The following is a 24,699-nucleotide window of genomic DNA, read 5'->3' as shown; positions in this document are numbered from 1 at the left end:
TTTCACCCTTTTTCCCCAAATGCACTTTTTTTTTTTTTTTTTTTACTCTTTTAGATTTTCACAGAGGGAAAAAAAATATTTAAGTAATATTTTTCCTACTGCATAAAAATTATGAAAAAAAAAAAAAAAACTATACCTGGAATTATGCAAACGGTTAGTATATATAGTATATACATATAAATACATATGTATCTGCACGTTGGCGTAGTAATATTAGCAAAGAAAAAAAAAAAAAATAAATAAAATAAAAAAAGGCCCTATTACATTTGTGTTTTAGAGAATCTTGCAATGTTCACTGAATCTCATCCAAAGTGTATTTTTGGACGCATTTTAAACCTTGTAATATGTTCTTCTATGTAATAAATGAAAAAAAAAAAAAAAAAGAGAGAGAGGGTATTCGTTCACTATATATATACCTAGGTAATGTTATAATTATAAACACTAAAAATGTTTTAATAAAAAAAAAAAAATGAAATAAACATAACAGAATATTTTACTACATTTTTTCCCTTGAGTACGTAAAAATTTATGAACGTTTACAGGTGCGCGTAATAGTTTTTTCGTCTTCCTCGTTTTTTTCAAAATGTTTTCACCGTACAAGGAATTACATGAGTTATACATATCGTGACATCATGACATAGTAACATTGTGAATTAAAGTTTCCACATGTTTATTTAAAAAAAAAAATGTACCGCTATTCGTGAACATCTTTGTAGCCCTCAATTGACTAACAGTGCGATCTGTTTCTTTTTTTTTTTTTTTTTTTTTTTCCCCTTGGCAATGACTAGTTTACCACATGTCATTGAAAACAAAATGGAAAGCTAAGTGAAAGCCAAGCGGAAGTATGTTAACGCAAAGTTAAAGCTAAGTGGAAGTAAGTTAAAGCAAAATGGCAGCAAAATCACAGCATAAAAACTGCATTTCGCTTGCTACAGCCACCGCTATGGCTTTTTTTTTATTTTTATGTAAATATACCCAAGTTATGGTATGGCTCCCGTAAGGTACCTAGGGAAAGCTTCACATTTTCAATTGTATACTATTACAAGTGTGGAAGTTTTAAAAAAAGGAAAATTTCCCCATTTCCCCTGCCTGTATACCCATACGAACTTTCGTAATAGATTCATGAACAATCATAAACATAAACAAGCAGTTCTTCCACACTGCACAAATGGCTATCCAAACAGAAACACAAAAAAAAAAAAAAAAAATTTTAAGTATACTGCTGGTTAAATATATATAGTGTCATATATATGACTTCTACACCTACACACACGCACATTTGTATAGCGTTCACCTATTCTTTTTCGTGTGACAAGTATTTCAATAGTAAAGAGATGAAAAAAAGAAAAAAAAGTAATAATCAATCGTAACTGTGTAATTAATACACGCATCACAAAAACCCGCTTTATGTACCACTTATTTTCACTTTAAAATTAAGTCCAATTTAGTCTCATTTTTTTAAATAAAATTTTTGAGAAAAAGGGAGAAGCTTCATAATTTGTGCGCGCAAACAAATATTTAAAGGAAAAATAAAAAAAGAGTAAAAAAAAAAAAAAAAAAAAAAAAATTTAATCAAGTTTTTCGTAAGCCAACGTTATTCTTACAATTTTGTAAAACAAAAATATAGAATAGCATGTGTATCTTTTAATTAATCGATGTCTAATCAAGTGGTATACTTTTATCATTTTCTCTCCTTAGCATGTAGATATAAAAAAAAGAAAAAAAAAAATTTTATAAATATAAAAATAAATATAAATATGAGTATCAATTTTTTTTAAGACAATTGCAGTTCTTCTTTAAATTGTTACAAAATGAAATTTAAGATGATACTGCATTTCAGATTATATACCATTACTACCCTATGTATTTTCATATATAAAGGAGAAAAATATATATTTATACAAACACGGAAAATTTACACAGTATTTGCAAAAATGGCTTCTGAAAATGATTTGTAAAAATCTGTGTAACATATAATAATTAATTTACTTAGAGGGAATGTCTAAAACTTACCATTTTTTACATGAGCTAGAATAAATGACTGTGTTATATGAAACTGACTCTTTTTTTTTTTTTTTTTTTTTGTTATTCTATTTTTGGATAGATAAGAAAAAAAAAAAAAAAAAAGGTAAACATAAACACATGAACATATGAACACATAAACACATGAACATATGAACACATAAACACTTGAACACATAAACACATGAACATATGCGTTACGTTGCCAAGTTCTACTATGGAACAGTACATATTTAAGTTAAACACGAGGAGAAAAAAGGTATTTTAAAATTAAAAGGTATATGAATTTCAAACTTATTAATTCACCCTTCAAAGTTTTTTTTTTTTTTTTTTTTTTTTAATATATTGTTATATTTCTTTATCATTATAAATAGGACATTTTGATACTTGTGCTATGTAGTGTAATATAGGAAAAGACACCTATGCACACATAATATGCAATCAACAGTCAACATTTTCTTATTCTTCTTCTATATTATATTTTCACTCACTCTTTCACCCATTCATCCGCTCATTTTTTTTTTTTACTTTTTTATGAAAAATCGGTCAACACCTTCCCATTTCAATGAAAACATTGTAAATCCATATGATTAAAATTTAGAGAATTTTTACACCTAACAGTGATGTTTTTTTTTTTTTTTTTTTTTTTTTTTTTTTTTCTTTTATTATTTATTTTTTTTATTTATTATTATTTTTTTTTTTATTTATTATTATTTTTTTTATTTATTATATTTTTTTTTTTTTTAGAAAAGTTTTAGATACTTTTATGAAACAGCATAGACACCGTTGAACTGTGTAAAATAGAAATGTAAGATTGTCCAAACTTAGTTATTATGTGCTAATAAAAAGAAAAAAACAAAGAAAGAAAAAATAACACAGTTTCAAAAGGGTTTTGAAAAAAAAAAAAAAAAAAAATTATGCACGCGGTGCACATTTGTCTCTTTGTTATTTAATGAGATTTACAAAAAAATAACACACACGACAACAACGTAACAGAAAAATTCTATATAGGTTAAATGTCGCAAACATGTATGTAACAAAGTTGCCAAATGGATATATATATATATATATATATATATATATATATATAGTGCATAATAGAGAAACACATTGTGAACTTCAACTATACCTCTCAATCTGCATATATAATACATGTCATGCACAAACCTATTATCTCATTCTACAAGCGTGTAATTAAAGCAATGATGTGATGACTAATTATTTCAGCACAAAAAAAAAAAAAAAAAAAAAAAAAAAAAAAAGACATGAAAAAATATGTGGTACAAAAATTTTCGAATTTACACTTGTGATATGGGAAAACAAATGAATGATTCTTAAATATTCCGTTCGTACATAGGACAACAGGACTTTGACTTTTTGTGTTTTCACAAATTGGAATTTTTTTTTTTTTTTTTTTTTTTTTTTTATTCAGTCTTGTTTCCAAAATTTCCATTTATATGTAGCAATATATTATGTGCATTTGCATATTATTTTTTTTTTTTTGCGAAAAAAGGTAGAAGGAAAAAAAAAAGAAAAGCAGAAACTAAGAAAGGAAGGAAAGGAGAAACCAAGCAAGAAACTCTACACAAAACGGAAGAGGAAAGGACACAACCATGTTGTAGAACATGACACAAAAACCATATATTCTACTTCATTTTTTGTAACCCTTTACATGGATTTGTAGTTAATTACATATCCACATGCACAGTGATGCAAATTGACATAAATGTGAATGCACTTCTTAATAACTTCACACCTGAACTGGTCTTACTTTTCTTTAAACGTTGCTAAAGAAGTGAAAAAAAAGAAAAAAAAAAAAATCAACATTTTTATTTTGTTGTTAACTTTCCTCCAGTTTTAACGTTCTTAGAACATATTTATCACAAACGAAAAGCTCAATGTTATTTCGCTGCCATCTCGCTTAGTCATCAAAAGGGAAAAGGAAAATATATATATATATATGTATATATATTACTTTAAACCTATATACACTTAATTCCAAACAAGGTAAGAAAAACACGTAATTTTTTTTTTTTTTTTTTTCCCTCATTATAAAATTTGTTCCTTTATTTTCACAGACATGTTGGGTTAATTACATTTTTATTGATAGAGATAATTATGCTGATACCATTTCACTGTGTCACACCGCCCAGGACACAATGTTCCTTTTTTTTTTTTTTTTTTTTTTTTTTCCTCCCTTCTTTTCTTTTCAGGTCGAAAAATAAAATGATTAAAGGGACAAATGCTTCACAGAGAAAAAATTCTATTAGCAACGAATTATTGGTACAAATTAGAAAACACACTAAACTTATATGTAACGTTTATGCAAAATGGGAGTATAAAAATAGCAAAATATATAAATCAATGTTGTAACATATGGATTTGTTTTCTTTAAAAAAAAAAAAAAAAAAAAGGAAAAGAAATAAACTAGATTTTTTTTTTTTTTTTTTTTTTTTTTTTTTTTTCCCCTTAGCTGGAAATTAAGAAAATGGAGAAAGGGCTAAAAAAGCGAAATGAGGAATACGAGGAACTAAACAATAACTATAGGGAAATTTATGTAAATAAGAAAAAGGATGAATCATACATATACACATTTTTATATATGCATACAGATGTGTACATATTGTAACTAATCCTATAAAAAATTGGGATAAGAAAAAAAAGAAAAAGAAGAAGAAAAAGATTAATTTTTTTTTTTTTTTTTTTTTTTGTTTACGTTTCCAGATAAAATTTAATTGTTATATTTGTGCACTCTATATTTTTATTTTACTTGTGTACTCTTTATATTTTTATTTTTATTTTATTTTTTCCCACGCATGATCATGTCTTACATAGGATTCCTACATTATGAGTAAAACGAGCTTGGATGAGGCAACAAATGTAACGGAAAAAAGGAGGAAAAATGATTCTAGTGATAGTAGACTAGTTGTAGCATATATCACTACAGCAATGTGTGCAAAAGGTCACTGTAATAGTGATATATGCCACATTTTTTATAGTAACATTTATACCACACACGACATCTGTATGTATATATATATGTCTAACATGTAAATATGTACGTGCATATGCATTTACTCTTTTTTAAGAACTACGAAGGAGAAATGCTCAAACTAGAAAGTGTGATAAAGGAAAAGGAAAATGAATACACAGAATTACAGGTAATGAACAAGAGTCCAAAGATTAACTTGAGTGAGAACTTTTTCTTTTTCTCCCCATTTTTATGATGATTCGTTAATGCGTTCCATTTTTATGATGACTCATTTGTGCGTTCCATTTTTATAACCATTTATTTTATACGAGTGCCATTTTTTCCCGTTCTTCCCCATGTATTCCATTTCACATCTTTTCTTTTTTTCATGAAAAATGGAACACAAAAATATGTAGGAAAATTTTCAGGAATTATTGGACGTGAAATGTAAATTAGAAACCGACGTTGACAGTTATGAAAAGGTCATTTTCGAAATGGAGGAAAATTGCAATTCCTTAAAGGAATCGCACAAGGTATCATCAATTCTTGTGTGCATGTCCATTGTCATATGAATTTAGTATATTTTTTTTTATGATGGACTTATTCTATATGCACGATGCATAAATCTTCGACCAGGATGCTCAAGTTAATGCATTCATTTATGCTAACATCTGTATACACACATATATGCACTTTTTTCTTCTTTTTTTTTTTTTTTTTCTTTTTTTTACCCATTTGCAGGAAGAATTAAAAGAAATTCAAGAAGAAATGTCCAACCTTTATTCACAAATTGATGAATTGAATGTAATGATCCTGTTTAATTATGCTTGATGTATATGATCATATGATTTCTATGCATGGTCATACGATTTCTCTATATGCATTGTTCTTCCATCTGGGTTACAAACCTCTTTTTTTTTTTTTAAAAATATTTAATCATTACAGCAACAGATAGATTATATGAAGGAAGAGTGTAAGGAGTTGCATCGGATTAATGAGGTAAATTACAGTTCACTCATGTTGTGTATATGTAATTGTGTATATATATATATATATATATATATATATATATATATATATATATATGTATACATGCCGATTATAAGAATGAATCGAAGGAGGAGGCCAATTTTTGTCATTACCTTTTCTACATTACCACATAATTTTTCCCTCGTTACACTTTTATGTTTATGTTTTTTTTTTTTTTTATTTGTTACGTCATCTTCAACCTTCATTTCAAATTTATAGGAAAAAGTAACCATCATTGATGATCTCAATAGAGAAATTCAAAACTTAAAAGTAAAGATGAGTAGACATATATATATTATAATAAAAAATGTTGTAAAAGGGATGAATTAAAAAATGGATTGATGATAATTTATGTTTCCTTTTATTTCTGCTCTTTATTTATCCCTTTTTTTTTTTTTTTTTTGTTGTTGTTGTTTTTTTAAACCAGGAAGAGAAAAAAATCCATGGAATCGATATGGAATTAATTAAATCACAACAAAACAGAATAAAAGTGGAAATGAGGCAATTGAATAAGGAAAAGGAAGAATTTGCACAGGAAAAAGAAAATTTTGTGCGAGAGAAGGAAGAATTGGATAAAGAAATAGAAAAAGTGGGAAGAGAAAAAGAACAAATTAAGATATACAAAGAACAGTTACAAAAGGAAGGAGAGCTAATACAAAAAGATAAAGAAAAAGTTGAAAAGGAAAAGTATCGACAGGAGAATAACATGAAAAGTATAATAGAAAAATGTACTCAGTTACAGAAAGAGCTTGACGATCTTGCTTCGGGCAATGTGGTAATACGGGGTGGGGGAGTGGAGAAAATGAAACAAAATAATGAAGCGATATAACTAAACAAAATAACGAAATAAAATAATTAAATAATAAGATAAAAAAAAAAAAAAAAAAAAAAAAAAAAATTGATACACATGTATACAAGCACTCGTGAAAGTACAGTATCCCGTTATGAGTCATACTTTGAAAATGACAATTTTTTTTTCACAATTTACAAACTTTTTTGTAGACAAAGGAATCTTCTTTGATAGAAAAAGAACAAATAATTCATACGCTGGAGAAGGAGAGTACCTCATGCAAGGTTAAATGTGAAAAAAAAAAAAAAAAAAAAAAAAAAAAATACGGATTCTTTTTTCCTTTTCCGCCCTTTCTTGTCTTATATCCTTACCTCACTCGTTACTTGAAGAAAGATGGTTTTACTATTTCCTTCCACTTTTATATACCTCAGAACAAGATCACTAGCTTGAACCAAAGGATTCAAGAACTGAAGGTAAGAAAGTAGTAGCAAGGTGGGTGCAAATAGTAAGCAAGAATTAGCACAGCCTTATCCCTTGCATGCACCCATCCGTTTTCGTAACTGATTGATCAACTCAAAACATTTATTTATTCACATATTTATTCACATATTTATTCGCATATTTGTTCACATATTTATTCACGTATTTATTCACCTACTTATTCACATATTTATTAACATATTTATTTACATATTTATTCACGTATTTATTCACGTATTTATTCACGTATTTATTCACCTATTTATTCACATATTTATTAACTTATTTATTCTATTTTTCCATTTCTTACCTTGTTAGAAGGAACTATCCTACGAAAAAAAAAGGAACATCCAATTGCAAGTAATTAATCCATATAAATCACAACAGAGGACAGAGGAGAGGAGAGAATGCGTGTGTCTTAATAATAGTGGTCATCTAATACACAGATTTTTTTTTTTATTTTTTTATTTTACTGTCATGTTTTACTTATTTGTTCTTTTTCACCTATTCTTATTTTTAGGAAGATGCAGAAAATAAAAACATTGATGTCCTTAAGAGGGATTCAATTATACAGGTTTGCTACTTCACTTTCTATGAACCGTTAAATGATTGGATCCTGCATATGTACATATATACATGAATATTATATTTTTACCTACGACAGTGATGTACAAATTTAATATATATATATACGTATACTTTTTACCTCTTCGCTTTGTAAAAATGTTGCAGGTTTTGTATATCAAGTTGAAAGAGAAAGAAAGCGAACTAGTTTTGTTTCAGGTACATGAGCTGCTATGCAAAGTGGATGCCTAGTGCATGCACTTGTATGTCACCATTCCTATCTGTCACAGAATTTTGTGCTTCTTCCAAATTTTTTAATTCTTCTCCATATTTTTCCCCAAATTTTTCCCCAATTTTCACCAGAATGAAAACATATCCTTGAATAATCGTAAGAAAAAGGTGGAACAAATTTTGGACATAAGGAAAAATGAAATGGATAATATCGAAAGCAATTTATATCAAGTAGGAATTTCAACTTTATGTCTTTTTTGTGTATATTTTCTTTATGACACCATTATTTGGATATTTGATTATTTGTTGCTAATTTTTTTTTTTTTTTTTTTTTTTTTCACATTTAAAGAAGCTAGCCAAATTAATTGTTAAAAACAAAATCAGGGATAGAGATGATTTACACTTTGATGGACACCCTCAGTCATTCCTATTAAAAACGGTGAGAAATATGAAATTTCTTTGAATTGTTTGAAATGCTGACATGGCATCCCCTTTTAGAGGATCCCTACAATCGTGTCCTATTTGTCTGATTCGTTTGCTTCGTCTGATTTGTCTGATTTTCTCCCCTTTCTTAAAAGCTATGGTCCGGATACATCGACATATGCAAAAACATACTGAAGATAAGGGATGGTTATTTATACAGTGGAAACAAAAATCATCGTTTCATATGTGCTTATGGCACAGATTTGGTATGAACTAAAATCAACATGTGTGTAATTGGGTATGCACACAACAGGGTGACGCTCCTCAGATTCGTTTACTTATGTTCGTGTAACTATTTTTCCTGTACCATATTGCTTTTGTTACTATTGGTTTACTATCACTATTGTCAATATGGTCATAATTTTATTTCATTTTTTTTTTTTGCGCTCCGATTGGCAGTTCTTGGACGTGAAGAAGGAAGGCCCAAAGACATAGTAAGAAATGCAAAGAATGCACAAAAACAATTAACGTATACCTGTTCTTCCACAATTATGCATATATTTGGCGTGTGCAAAAAATGAACACATCTTTTTGTGCATCTATTTGTGCATCTATTTGTGCATCTATTTGTGCATCTATTTGTGCATCTATTTGTGCATCTATTTGTGCATCTATTTGTGCATCTATTTGTGCATCTATTTGTGCATCTATTTGTGCATCTATTTGTGCATCTGTTTGTGCATCTGTTTGTGCATCTATTCGTGCATCTATTTGTGCATCTATTTGTGCATCAGTTTGTGCATCTGTTTGCCCATTCGCACACACGCAACTACACTTTTTTCCACTGACGAAGCTTACTATCCTACAAGAATGAAACGAGAGGAATTTTCAGAATAAATGAAGAAGAGGTGATGAAGAGCTTGGTGTACGTCGGTCCATTTAACAAATGTCATGGGCAAGGTCTGACATGTTGCAATAATAAAATGAATGTAGAAATGACAAAAGGACAAAGTTGCAATTACATATTTGAAGAAATGTATGTTACGAAGAAAGGAACGAAGGTAGTTCTTATAAGAGAAAAAGAAACAGGGAAATATTTTAGTGGGTTAAATAAAAATTACTTTTTTGATATAGGAAGGAAGAAAAAAAAAAAAAGTGGTGTCAACAAGATGGAATACAATAATGTCGTAAGCACATTAATTAATTACATGACTAATGAAGAAAAAAAATTAGAGATGAGTGATATAATTCTCAAAACATCTAACCAGAAGTTAAAGATCGAAAATGAAAAAAATGAATCAAAGGGGGGAAAATTAAATAAATGTAAAAAGAAAAAAACACACCTTGTGAAAAAACAACTGGGCGATTTTAATGAAAAAAAAAAAAAAAATCAAAATCAAACTAAAATAATTCGAAAAACTGAAAGGGACAAATCAACAGTTAAGTCAACATCTTCTGCTACCCATGTCCAACAAGGTAATAGAGATGAAATCAAGAAGGAGCAATACATGAATGAAGAAAATTTGCATAAGTATAATATACCCAAAGATTTGCTGTTGCCTTCTAGTAGCAGTGGCAATGGATGTGATGATATGGATGGAAATAGTGACATGGACGAAAGTAGTGATATGGACGAAAGTAGTGACATGGACGAAAGTAGTGACATGGATGGAAATAGTGATATGGACGAAAGTGGTGATAATGGACGTATCAACAGCAGGGAGAGGGATGATCGAATACCAAATTTGAACTTAAAAAAGGAACTCCCAAATGAGGGAAAGGAGGATGCCGATTTGAATTGTGATACAAATGAAAAGCTTGCCTTAAAGAATAAAATCATATTACCATCAATGGATGAAAAAAATGATGAATCTACCATTTCTTTTTTAAAACATTCGAGTGCTGATAGGGATGGCAGTTATGGGAGTGGCCATGAGGGAGATGCTGCCACTTCCCTTGCCACTGTCTCTTCTCCTGCCAATTTCAACAATACCAACATTGTGCTGACAGTAAACAAGGAAGAAGCAATTTTATTTGAAATTTTTAATTATGAGCAGATTGTTGAACATGACGCTGTGAAGTTTGCCTCAGAATATGTTTTGCATTTCCTTTCACATTGGAAAAAGGGAAATACTTGTTCATTTTCACATGATGATGCATCCTCTACAACCATGTGTAGCGAACACAATTCTAACGTTTTTACTTCATTTGATGGGGATTGGTGCATCCTTCCTGCGTACATTTAGTACATGTGAATATCACACGTCGTGAGTTGTCAAAAATAGTGTATTCAAAAAATGTACAAGAAAAAAAAAGTTTTTATCTCTCCGCATATGTATGTATGTATGTATATATATATATATATATATATATATATGCATGCAAGCATACATACAATACATGTATGAATATATACCACACATGCATGCATATATACCATACATGCATGCATACATACCATACATGCGTACGCACAACCCTTTTCTGTATTTCCTCTTTCAATAAAACAAAAAAAAAAAAAAAAAAAAAAAAAAAGGGGAAGACTAGACAGGACAGGACAAGAGTGGAGAAAAAAAAATATTATTATTTTATTTCTTTTTTGAACCAATTTTTGTCTTATACATTAATTTATGTTTTTTGATACTATTTTATACATTTAACATAGATGCAAATAGGGTCATACTTTAATGAATTTTTTTTCCTTTTTTTTTCTTTTTTTTTCTTTTTTTTTTTTTTTTTCCTTATGATTAACTTTGTTAAATTTTTATTTGTCAATTTTTTAGCGTTTATTCAAAAAAGATATCAACGGTATATGTTGTAGCAGAGCAGGCACACGTATACATATATGTATATATATATATGGACAAGTATACATGAACAAGCGTATAGCAACAACCCTGCTGTACATGTACACATGTGTAAAACATTGAATATACATGTGTATATATATATATATATATATATATATATATATATATATATATATATATATGTAACAATACATCTACCTAACATATATATATATATACACGAATGTGAAATACGTGAGGCTGCCAACTCGAGGTCACAAGCGTAAAACCAAACGAGTGTTTGTTCAAAAGGTATCCTATTTGAAGACTTAAACTTTTTTTAATTATTTTATTTTATTTTTTTTTCCAAATTTTCTCATGTTCTTTCGATTCGTTTCGATTTGGAATTATTTAAATACATTCAAAACAGTCCGTTTGCATCTGCTGCAAAAGTGAGATGTATGAATTTTGGACTTGCCCTTGTGCGTGATGTGGTGAAAAGACACCCCTCCTCCCAATGTAAAAAATATATTTTTACATACATATTTTATTCACTTACTGATGTTTATGCTTTATATGTCCATATACATGTATGCATATATATATGTAGTACATATGTCATGTAAAAAAAAAAAAAAAAAAAAGACAAGTGGCGATGAAAAATATTTACTCTTGCCTCAAAGGCTCTCACTCAAGCATTTTTTTTATATATATGTGTCATCTGGATCAATTTTTTTTTTTTTTTTTTATATTTTCATACATGATAAATATATACATTATTACATGTACATCATTGCATATACATCATTGCATGTACATTATTACATATATATATATTAGCCTTTTTTAAGTACGCATTAAGGATTCACTCTAGTTGTTTTAATAACGCTTTATAAATATTTAGTTGCATCTTTATGAAGTCTAAAATCAGCTACTTTTTTAATGGGGTTGTAATTATATGTTTCTTATCTCTTACTATATATTCCTTTAGATATTAGATATAATTTAAGAGAAAAGACCTTTTTAACTAACTTTTTTTTTTTTTAAATCACCCAATTTTAACCCTATTTTGTACCAACTTTTTTTTTCCAATTTTTTCCATTTATTCTCTTTTTCTTTTCTTTTCCTGCTTTTTATTTTTCCCTGATTTTTACTATTTTTTTTTTTTTACTTTATTTTTTTTTTTTTTCTTTTTTTTTTTTTTTTTTTTTTTTTTTTTTTTTTTTTTTTTTTTTTTTTTTTTTTTTTTTTTTTTTTTTTTTTTTTTTTTTTTTTTATTTTATTTTTTTTTTTTTTATTTTATTTTTTACTTTATTTATTTTTTACTTTATTTATTTTATTTTTTGCGGTTCATCAGTTTTGCATAACCTAAGACTGCATCGATATTAAAATAACTTTCTAAATGAAATAGATACTATATAAACATCCTGCTGTGCTACATGAGCAAAACTGTACTGTACTAGTTCTAAAAACAAATTTTGTAATGAGATGTTTTTTATACATATAAATACATGCAAAAATGTATATATAGCATCGAATGTATGTATATATAAAACATCACATAAAGACTTTTTTTTTTTTTTTTTTTTTTTTCCCCCTTGGTTTGAGTATAGATATAACTCTCCCCAGCCTCTTTAGACAAAATTTTTCATTGATTAGATCGTACTAAAAGAGATTATAATTATTAGAACGGACGTGAATGTAATATTAGTATAGGAAAGGAAGAACATATATTTTTTATTTCTCTTTTTTTAGAAAAAATAAATCACGTCAGCCTCTTGGGCAATTTATCTGTAATTTATTATTTTATTTCATTATTGGATTATTTCAATATTTCAATATTTCATTATTTCAATATTCCATTATTTCATTATTTCAATATTCCATTATTTCATTATTTCAATATTCCATTATTCCATTATTGCATCATTTCATTGTTTTATTTTTTGTGAATGAATCGATATTCCTTTTTTCCCAATAATCTTAGGGAGAATTTTTTTTTTTTTTTTTTTGGCATAACTGTTCATATTAATCTTGCAAAAAATATTAACAGTTCAGAATTTTATCCAAGATTTCATCCTTTTGGAGCATTTTTACCTTCAACAAGGTATATCCAAAAGAACATAAAAAAGGACAGTTTAGTAGGAAGAGCGAATAAAGGAGAAGAAAAAAATTTGTGTTTGCTTAGAACCATGTCTTCATATGCATTGAGTGGCCTGTCCTTTGGATTGGGAGAAACTTTAAGTGTGTTAAATGATTTAAACACGATTCCCCTTTCAGAAAAATTGTTTCACTTTAACTCCAATGAAAATAACAACATCGGTGGTAGCAGCATCAACAATAACAGCAGTAACAACAATAACAGCAGTAACAACAATAACAGCAGTAACAACAATAACAGCAATAACAGCAATAACAACAATGACAAGGTCGAGGTTAGAGGGGAAGGTAGCAGCGAGCGAAGCAATGAAAAGAGTGCTAACGTGAATAATGAAATTAAGAACGGGGCTAACCAAGTATCTCAGGAATGCACGACCTATAATATGGAAAAAGATGTTAAGAAAAAAAGAAAAAAAAAAAAATTAGATGCCATGGAAAAGTTGTTATATGAACTAACGAATGGAAATTTCAAAGCAGAAAAACATTATGTGTATACACCAGATGGGTATAGACTAAATTTATATAGAATTGTAAGTAACAATAAAGATGTAAAAGATGATTTTAATAAGAAAAAAGAAGTATTTTGTTTAAATCACGGTCTATTCGAGTCTTCCATTAGTTATATATGTAAAGGTTATGAATCTTTAGCTTTTCATATCTACTCAAATAATTATGATGTATGGATCATTAATAATAGAGGAAATAATTTTACAAAATTTGTTGGAAAAAACCAAGCCTTAAAAAAGTTAAAGGAAATGTATAGTCTACAAGATTTAAAAGATATTGGTGTAGATATCAATGAAAAAGATATGGAACAGATTGATAGCACTGCTGAAGGAACAGAATCTAGTATTGAAAATGATAATCATTGTAATAACTGCTCTTCTCATGGTATCGACGTTGAAGGTAATAAATGCATAAAAGAAAAAAGAAACCAACAAGATGGGAAAAAAATGAAGGAAGATGATAAAAAAAAAAAGAAAGCAAACTTAAGAAGAGGAGAAATTACTAGTGGAAATATTTGCTGCACTACAGTCACCTCTATCGAGATAGATAATGAAGAAGGGAAGAAAAAGAAGACAGAATGTATAGATTCCAATCAAACTTGCTCACGTTACGAATCAAATTATGATAAATTATGCATAAAAGACACACCTTCTTCAGGAGAAAGTAGAATTCAAGGGAATGGAGGCATGTCAGAACATAATTACAAATCAATGTCAGAAAATACTAATGAAGTGGATGACAAAAAAGCGTGTACAAGTAGAAGCAGTAATGAAGGAACCACACAAGGGAACAATGGTGACATAATAAAAAATTGTGCATTCATGGATTCTTTTAGAAAAACAAAAAACAAAACAGATGCAGATGATAAAGGATTGGCTGGATGTGGTACAGTTTTGAGTATTGATGGGGAGGAGGTCAGTACACAACCTAGCGATGATAATAACACGGACTTAACAGAATATGATTATGATAAGTTATATAGTAATGTAGAGCTTGGTGATGAAGAATCCAATGAAACAATTAACGATGATTCAGAGTGTGAATCGAACATGTTTTGTAACTGCCCTTACATACCAAATGAGGAAGAAAATGATAATTTAAACGAGGAAACAATCAATACAGAACATGATAATGATGATGTTGAAGAATTGGTAAAAATAAATAAAGATAACAATGACTTTGATGGAAATAGTGGCGATGATGATGATGATATAGAGGCACATGAAGCAGATGCAGAGAACTGGACATTCGAAGATATGGGAACTAAAGATATTCCAACAGTTATAAAATATATTCGAAAAAAAACAGAAAAAGAAAAAATTACCTATATTGGATTTTCACAAGGGAGTATACAATTTTTAGTAGGTTCGTTCTTAAATGAATATGTAAATAAGAGTATTAAAAAATCGTATTTATTAGCCCTACCCATTATATTGAAAAATAAATATGAATTACTTAATTCAATTAAAATGTTAGTAGCTATTTCCAGATGGCATAAAGGTATTATCAGCAGTAAGATATTTATTCAAAAAATTTTACCACAAAAAGTATGTTCTACAATTATATCTCACATAGCTGATTTATTTACTCGTAATTTTTTTAAATATTATACAGAAAATGTAGACAACAATTACAAGAAATTATACTATCTTCACACTCCAAGTGGATTTACATCGAAAGCCAACATGAAAAAATGGTGTTCATCTTTTCATGATGGACCCGTTACAGATGTTATGGAGAAGTATGCCAATACTGATAAGGCTTCCTCTTTTCCTATAACTCTTATTTTTGGTATGAAGGATAGCTTAGTAGATACACCAAAATCTATTGAATACATGAAAAAAAAAATTCCCCAAGATTATTTGAAAATAATTGTTGAACCAGAATGGTCACACATGGATCCTATATTAGGGGACAGCAAGAATGTTGTTCTCTCCTGCATTTTGGATGACATACCAAAGGAGGAAACTTCTGCCAATACCATCCCCTCTGACCACACCGATGTGGAAAACTGAACAGATAGGTATTAGCAGCCTCTAACAAAGCTCCCACAAGTGTGGATGGAAAAGCGTGGTTGAATTGGCAACTTTTTATATGCTCCTTTTTGTGTGTTCCTTTTTTTTTTTTTTTTTTTTGTTCAAGATGTTTACACAACTTGGTACACATCGACATCTTTGTTTATATATATATATATATATATATATATATATATATATCTTTCATGGGGCGATCATGCCACTCCTTATGCCAACCAATATATCTCTTTTTTTTTTTTTCGGTCTGTGTAATGTATGAACATGTGGCTATTGAAGAGTGGTATGCAAATATAGCTACGTTTACATAAAGTGCACATGCGCATGTATGTGTACATGTGTATGTATATTTTGATCGACATCTTTTTTTTTTCTTTTTTCTTTTTTTTTCCTAAAGGAATATTAATTTTGTGTGAATATGACGTATTCACCCGTTTGACTAATTTTTGTGGTCTTGTCACACCTTTGTTACCATTTTTCATTTTTCCGTTCGAGAGTTACCGTTTTTATTAACACTTCCCCTTATCTTTTATAGCCCCTTGAAATATGATTGTGAATGGCTCAAAAATAAGGTATATACGGGTATATATATATATATACATACATATACGTATGTACATATATATGTATACATTTTCTGTCATCTCAGGAAATAATGACATATTCAGAGAAAAAGAGGCATGCGTGTTGTGTGTATATGACCTTAACACACAGCAATAATTCTGTGCTTTTATTTCACTGCTCTTTTTGCTTATTTGGTTATTTCTACGTAATAGTTTAATAACTTGATATAGGTGGTGCTGGAAATTAATTTATGTTCGTGTGTTTTTATTTCTGCATAGATTAAAATGTACGAAGGTATGTGACACGACTACTTGTGACATGTAAGTTTGTAACTGTTTTACATGTATCTATATTAACAAAAAAAAAAAAAAAAAAAAAAAGTATTCCAAAAAGTGTGCAAAAATCTGCCCCACAATCGCATGGGCATGGGTAATAAATGCTTGTGCCTTAACCAAGCAACGTGGATACAACGTGGATGCAACGTGGATGCAACGTGGATGCAACGTGGATCTAACGTGGATCTAACGTGCTTTCACGAGAACTTCATAAAGCTAGCGTAGTTATTAAAGTAAAAGGTGCATATTTGAAATTTCGAATTGAGCGCTACCAATATTGTGGACCCCTGGTATTTGCTGAGGGGGATATTTTTGCGGCTATTCAGAGGCGCAAAGTCTAGAGCCACAATTGGCTTATCTTTGGAAGTGTAAAATAATTTTTTTTTCTTTAACATGTTAGATGTGAATTCATACAAATAATTCTTCTGAATTATATCGTAAAAGTTTTTACCGCGTTTTGTTTCACTTTTAACCTTTTTTGTAATTCCAATAGCTACATATTTACAGCTATGTTTGTCAAATTTTACGTATTCTATGATTCCTCTTTTAATTTTTTTTTGAAAAACTAAATGGAACTCATGTAGGGAATATATAAATATGCTATCCAATGCGAAGAAGCACATGTGGGGCACATGCCCGTTTTCATCCGCTCCTGCTTCTGGTCCTGTTTCTGGTCCTGCTTCTGGTCCTGTTTCTGGTCCTGCTTCTGGTCCTGCTCCTGGTCCTGCTCCTGGTCCTGTTTCTACCCCTGCTACTGCCCCTACTTCTCCCCCATCTACTTCATCTTCTCGCTGTAAAATTTCTATACCTTTGTATAAGCCAAATATATAATCGCTAAGTCCTGTATATATGGAATGATTTATTACTGCCAACACTTTCAGTGTTATGGTATCCCATATTGTTATAAATTTATCATGACATATGCATAAAATTTTCCCATCTCTACTAATGTCTCCATCTAAGATAGGACGGTTTTTATAGTTAATTTTCTTAATCACAGTGACAGTTTGGCATTCCACATTTTGGTTGTCTTCCGTTTCTCCAATATTATTTTTGGAAAAATCATCGTACAAATTATCGATATGATTCCATTCCTTTGTTCCAGTAAAACAATAGCCACAGTCCTGCATCTGATATATGTCAACCTCGTAATCATTATAAATGTTCTTTTCGAAAATAGATTCACTTTTTTCAAGGCACCAAAAAGTCATGCTTCCACAAGATTCCAAAACAATGAACATACTCAAGAAGGGATGACTAATAACCTTTTTGTATTTTTCAAAATGTTCTGTAAAATGTTCTATTTTATTATGGGGAAAGTTTTCACCCTTTTTATTTATCTCTATTTGGTTATTTCTCCCTCCTTCAGTTACGTCATTCTCTTGATCGCATGCCACAATATGTTCATATACTGGAACATAGTCTAAATCATTATTATGCTGCTGCTGTATGATCCAAATTTTTACTTTATACATAATTTGAGTTAAAGAATTTGTGTTATTTGTACAGATGTCTTCCATTTGATAATTCCTTTTCTCGATAGTCATTAATAACTCTCTACTATGATTGAAGGAAAAAAAAAGCAATTCCATATCATTGACATTTTCAACACAAGATCTACTCTTATATGTCATTTGCAAGGGGCATATAAATTTAACATGTCTATCCTTTTCTATGTTATATAATTGTAAATTCGAAAAGGATGTTAAGAAGGTAAACACTAAGCCTTTGCTAGAATCACAATAAAAAAGTACTTGATACTTTTTGTAAAGATTATGTTCAACATTCGTGTGGTTGTATATATTCTTTTCAAGATCGTTTTGGATCTTTTTGAAGCTAACGACGGTTTTTTTCCTTGCGCATTTGCCTTTGCTCTCTTCGCTTCTTTTTTTCTTCTCCTCTCCAGGTTTTGCTTCTCCATTGTGGGAAGCGCCTCTCCGGGGGGCACCTGCCCCCCCGTGGTTAGCACCGATACGTTCTGCACCGATACGTTCTGCACCGACTTTTTCTGCACCGACTTTTTCTGCACCGACTTTTTCTGCACCGACTTCTTCTTCACCGACTTCTTCTTCACCGACTTTTTCTGCACCGACTTCTCCTTCACTTGGACTCAATTCAATTCCCTCATCGTTGCCCACGGTTAAATGCTCATCGGGTGCTTCTTTCCCTGAATGCATATGCATTCCCCAGAGGATCTTATTCACAACGCCACCGTGTGTGCCTTCTCCAGTACTACTCTTCTCATAGTCATTTCCCATGATACTTCCCCTGTTCCTCCCCCTCCTGACATCACTGCTGACATCACTACTGACATCACTACTGACATCACTACTGACATCACTACTGTTATCACTACTGATATCACTACTGGCCTTCCCATTTTCACAGTTGGCCAACACATTCGTTGAGTCATCCCGATTGAACAAATAAAAAGTTATGTCATTATGATCTTTCTGCTTACGTGTACAGGTAAAATCTGTTTCCATGGAATTCCCATTTGTGTAATTGTACGAGTCGTCAATCTGCTTGGAAAATATATGTATGCTATTTTTTATACACATGTGCCAATTCGCATGATTGAAAAATAAATTCCTCAAGGAAAGTGGCATATGTAATCCAGTATGTTTGTAAAAAAATAGTCGATGATTGTAATTAATAAAAATAATTGAATTATTTAACGAATTGCAGATAATCAAATTCTTTTTTTTATTAACATATGTATAATAACATGGAGATCCCAAGTGAGGGATGTGTTCATATGCACCATTGTCTATGTCATAAAACAAAATAACCGCTTCTTCACCAGAAGATATTATTTTCCTATCATCGATGGTTATGTTATACACAGAATGACTATGCCATTTATATTTTATAACATGTGCCTTTTGCACTTCAACAATTTTGTCTTTTCTTAGGTGGAAGTTTATGTAAGGTACAACTCCTGCACTGACTCCATTACTCTGTTTCTTTTCATTTTCTCCAGAGATGATGTTATTATATTGAACTACTTCATATCCAATAATGTATGGAAATGCCTTTTCCATGGATTTCAACAAATGCATAAAATTCCTGGATTGTGTGGGGTAATTTTCACTGTCGTAAGATTCACTCACGGAATAATTTCGTTCTATTACATCCTGTTTAATGTCTTCTGTTAGTGACAATTGATCAAACAACAATATGTTAATGTATCCATTCATAAAACCAATACATAAAAAATTTTCTTCACTTATTTTTATGGAAGATATATAGTTCTTATAGTAAATCATACTGTAACGCTTTTTCACAACGTCATATATAACAATTATGTTATTATTTGCTAGAACTAGTTTAGACAAGCTTTGGTTCATATCTATCATGGAAAAGTAGAGATATTTTATTTTAACAAGTGGCATTATTTTCACCTTTACAGTAATGTTTACATGTTCAGTGTTCTTCGTTTCACTCTCCTTCATTCCTTTGCTCTTTTCAATTTTCTGTTTTTTTGTACTTCTTCTTTCGATAGGTAAGGTATTTTTTTCTTCTCCGTTAATATATACTCTGGAATGGTTCTTATGGTTTATACTTGAACTGTGATTGTCACGAGAAGATGATTTCACTTCAGATTCTTGGTTGAGTTCACTATATTCATTGTCTTCAGAACTGCTAAGCATCAACTCGTGTGGAAACATCTTCAAATCATATGAATTTTCAGAATCTGATGAAAATGTATATGTAACGTGGGTTGGAGGGTTGATATGACCAATAGTCGTTTCACATGTGGCACTCACCACACCTTCATCATTCAAATAGTAAAAAGGAGTATCATAATTAAAAACAAATCTTAAAAGAAAGAAATTCATAAACATTTTTTTTTTTTCTCGATTATATTCCCATGTAACAAAACATAGTTCTCCATTTTTCCCAAAACTATTTATATAAAACAAATTTTTTATAAAAAATTTTTTAATAAAATGAAATTTTTTTTTACTAATTCGATATATATATATGTAATTATTGAAGCTTTTCAAAATCAAATATTCTTCTTTCCCCTTCTTATCAAAAAAGTAAAACATTCTATCTATAAAAAATGACATTACAATTTTTTTTTTTTTTTTCTTTTTCAAATCTATTAATAAAATGCTACTTTCACTACATACATAAGCAATGTTCTTCTTACTTAGTATAGGTTTGTTCTTGATTAAGTTACCCCCCATGTGTACTCTCAACATTTTTATATCCTTTTCAAAGCTAGCATTCTTTAAAAGAAACTCTTTTTGGATTTTACTGGTATACTCATTTTTCCATAATTCCTCATCTAGTTCGTTTAATTCATCTAATCTCTCCTTCTCTTGTTCCTTCGTCTTCTCCCCAAATGCAGACGTCCAAAATTCTTTGCTTCGGTTTGTTTTCTGCCTCACCATCTTTGTAATTAGCCACTGTGTATACGAAATGGGTGTGAAGTATGTGCGAGTTTTTTTTTTTTTTTTACTGGTATACAGTAATAGCTATGCTAAAAAAAAATTAATTATGCCTATATATATATATATATAACCCTCACTTGCATCCCTGTATAAGTGTAAATATTTATTTTTTTTCTACTATACTGGTATGAAATTTAAAATGACAAAATTTTTATCTGTCCTATAAACACTTTTGCAAACACTCTGAGTAAACCAAGTGAGGGGCGGATAAAGCAGATTTAAACAGATGGGGGAAAAAAAAAAAAATAAAATAATAAAAAAAAAAATAAAAAAAATAATAAAAAAAAAAATAAAAAAAAAAATAAAAATAAAAAAGTATGAACAAATAATCCTTGGCTAGCTGTATTGTGCAACGTAAAAGAAATAAAATTGAAATTTATCGAAATTGTAAAAGGGGGGGAATAAACAAAACTATAGAATTTGTATGACAAAAAAGGGAAGAAAAAGTCTGAAAAATTAAAACATATATTCCCCTTCACATAGTTATTCCAGTAATTCGAAAAAGGAATTGTCAAAGGGAACTCTTTTTTTTTTTTTTTTTTTTTTTTTTTTTCTGTTTACTCTCACCACTTGTATTTTCTTATCCTTGCCCTTTTTTTGTTAATGTGTTTTAAAATCTTTTCCTCCTTGCTAAGTTTCAACCCATGCTAGTATGTATATATATGTTACATATAAGTAACAGTTTTTCTCAAGAATTAAGCCATATATATGTAGAAGTGTACTGTTCTTTTCTTTCTCCTTAAGGATAAAAAAAATAAGCTTATATATTTTTCATCTTCACAAAAAAAGAAAAACCTACAACGAAGAATGGGAAGTGTTTTTCTTCTCTTTATTTCACTATATTTATATTCACTTGTTTATTAATTTATTTTATTAATTTTTTTTTTTTTTTTTTGCTAATATATCAAAAAAGTTCATGCCGAGTTTAGTTTGCCATTTTCAACACAACCTTCTTTTTTTTCCTTCCTGTTAAGTTTTTGTGCAATTCTGTTTGCAATAAAAAAAAAAAAAAAATGCAAATATTCACAGGTAACTGTAGTATATTGAGAAATTCTCACGATGAGGAGGGAAAATATGTATATGTAGAACGGTACAAGTTATATGATGCAATACCATATTAAATCTCTACAACAATGTATATATTTTTTTCTTATATTTATTTATTTTTATTTTTTTTTTTTTTTTTTTTTTGGTATATCACGTTGGACTCATAAAATTTGACTTAATAACCAAATCGGCATAATTGCATTTTTTTTGTTTTCCACGTTTTATGAGAAGAAGAGAAGAATATGTAGATAGGGAAGAGGGGAGGTGGGAAGGACATACAAAATATATAACTGCTTTTTCTTCTCCCTTTTTTTTATTTTATTTTTTTCTCCCCGAAAGATATTCGATAATATGTTAGAAAAAACAGTAGAAAGGGAGGGGTGGGGGTGGAGGAGTAAAAAAAAAAAAACCACAAAAAAGGAGGAAAAATCATTTTGGTTAATCTCTTACATGTTTTATTATACAAAAAAAGGGGAAAAAAAAAAATTATAGAAAAAGATTAATATGTTTTTTTTTTTTTTTTTTTTTTTTTTTTTCTATTTTGATGTAGATATATATATATTTTGTAAAAGAATTGTGCAAAAATACAAAAAAAAATGTGCGTAATTTTTATTAAACAATGGAAATTAGAACTGCACAGAAAAGGTTAGGACATGTATACAAACATATGTTGACATAATATACATAAATGTGTGTACACATATGCTGGGGTGACGCACACACAGGGAATTTTTTTTTTTTTTTTTTTCTTTTTTTAAAAGAAAGAGCTATCACCCCAAAGGATAGAGAAAGCCCGTTGCAAACACTGATCCAATTATTAATCCATGTCAACAATGAAATTCCGCAGGCTATCTGTGACATAATTGTAGATAGAGTCGTATTCATTGTATAGTTCTTTTAGTTCTTCCTTGGCATCGTCTTTCTTTTTTTGTAGCACCTTCATTTCTTTGCACTTTTCTTCCTTCAGTTGGGGAAAATTAAAAAGGGAACATGATTTAAGCGCGAAAAACATATATATACAATACATATGTGTGCAAATATACATAAGCAAAGGGGAATATTTTATTTATCAGTAAAATGGGATAAGGATGCAGAACTAAGATAAGGACGTGTACATAAATATGTATACCCACACCTCAACCCCACCCCACCATCATTTTGATTCTGCTTCTATTTGATCATACCTCTATCATGAAAGAATCGGGCAATTCATCTATACAAGAATCTATCATTTTTAAAATTAAATTCATACGTTCCACACGATCTAGTATTTCCTGTTCTAATGATTTTTCTAAATTCGGTTTGACAAAATATTTTTTTTCTTCAAGACCTTCTTGCGCAGAGTGTTGTGGCTGCTCATCGTCGGATTTTTTTCTATCCACCATGTCATCATTTGATTGATCATTTGATATTCCATTCGATTCATCATACGATTCATCGATGGTTTCTTCACTTGATTGGTCTTCTGATTCATTTGTTTCTCTGTCATTCACATGACTTTTACCATCTCCATTGGGATGCTCATTCGGTTCTGCTTTTTGTTCAGTTTTTGCTTCTTCTCTCACTTCGTCCACTTTCTCTACTTCGTCGACATTGTTCACTTCTTCCACTTCTTCCACTTCTCTTGCTTCTTCCCCCGCTACTACTCCCTTTATAATTCCTTCATTCGTTTCTCCCTGAATTTCACAGGCCCGTTCTTTTAACAAGTTTACAAAGTAAGCATATTCACTTTCCTCTTCAGGTACAATTTCCAATTCCTTAGGTTCTCCTTCGTAAGATAATTTGTTCAGTACATCCTACAAACAAAACAGATTTAGAACATGTTAATATAATGTATATGTAATGTATAACAAAATGTGGTTATTAGTATCTGTGTAGGTATAATTTAGTATGTGTGTGGTTCAGGCGTGTGTTTTTTGTCTCGCTTAAAAAAAATATGTAGTGTCTATGCAAATTTGTTTGCACTGTTATGTTGACATATCCATATGTATAAACGTTCAATAAATTATGAAGCGGTTAATTCGGGTATGCACTATTCTTCTTCTTCTAATTATTCTTCTTCTTCTTCTAATTATTCTTATTCTTCTTCTTATTATTATTATTATTCTATTTTTACTTATTTTATTATTATTCTTATTTATTTATTTTTATATTATTTATTATTATTTTTTTTTTTTTTATTCTACTCCATTTTTCATACTAACAATAACAGAATACAGACAGTTGTTCAGCAAGTTTTGCAGCTTCTTTATTGGGTCATTCGATTCTGGTGATCTAAAATTGTTATTCAT

The 24,699-nt window shown here is 29.5% G+C and overlaps 4 protein-coding genes across 4 annotated transcripts; 2 read left to right on the top strand and 2 right to left on the bottom strand.

Moving 5' to 3' along the window:
- Window positions 1-4,248: 4,248 nt before the first annotated feature.
- Window positions 4,249-10,756, top strand: PGO_092360 (hypothetical protein, conserved; the record flags this gene model as incomplete). The annotated part of the gene is made up of 19 exons (XM_028687824.1): window positions 4,249-4,305; window positions 4,496-4,579; window positions 4,858-4,902; window positions 5,112-5,183; window positions 5,410-5,526; window positions 5,735-5,797; window positions 5,939-5,992; window positions 6,242-6,292; window positions 6,450-6,797; window positions 7,025-7,096; window positions 7,244-7,285; window positions 7,611-7,652; window positions 7,813-7,866; window positions 8,025-8,075; window positions 8,220-8,318; window positions 8,437-8,526; window positions 8,666-8,776; window positions 8,970-9,004; window positions 9,364-10,756. 19 exons carry the CDS (start codon window positions 4,249-4,251, stop codon window positions 10,754-10,756), a joined length of 2,880 nt encoding a protein of 959 aa, XP_028543625.1.
- Window positions 10,757-13,491: 2,735 nt separating this feature from the next.
- Window positions 13,492-15,981, top strand: PGO_092350 (hypothetical protein, conserved; the record flags this gene model as incomplete). Its single annotated transcript, XM_028687823.1, has 1 exon — window positions 13,492-15,981. One exon carries the CDS (start codon window positions 13,492-13,494, stop codon window positions 15,979-15,981), a length of 2,490 nt encoding a protein of 829 aa, XP_028543624.1.
- A 1,114-nt stretch (window positions 15,982-17,095) lies between these two features.
- Window positions 17,096-21,301, bottom strand: PGO_092340 (hypothetical protein, conserved; the record flags this gene model as incomplete). The annotated part of the gene is made up of 1 exon (XM_028687822.1): window positions 17,096-21,301. The coding sequence occupies one exon, from the start codon at window positions 21,299-21,301 to the stop codon at window positions 17,096-17,098; it is 4,206 nt and encodes a 1,401-aa protein (XP_028543623.1).
- A 1,924-nt stretch (window positions 21,302-23,225) lies between these two features.
- Window positions 23,226-24,699, bottom strand: PGO_092330 (hypothetical protein, conserved; the record flags this gene model as incomplete). Its single annotated transcript, XM_028687821.1, has 3 exons — window positions 23,226-23,369; window positions 23,593-24,204; window positions 24,613-24,699. The coding sequence occupies 3 exons, from the start codon at window positions 24,697-24,699 to the stop codon at window positions 23,226-23,228; spliced, it is 843 nt and encodes a 280-aa protein (XP_028543622.1).

Source organism: Plasmodium gonderi (genome assembly GCF_002157705.1).
Source record: "Plasmodium gonderi DNA, contig: Chr09, whole genome shotgun sequence".
NCBI lineage: Eukaryota > Apicomplexa > Aconoidasida > Haemosporida > Plasmodiidae > Plasmodium > Plasmodium gonderi.
Note: the sequence above shows the minus strand (reverse complement) of the source record. Positions and strands in the feature narration are given on the sequence as shown.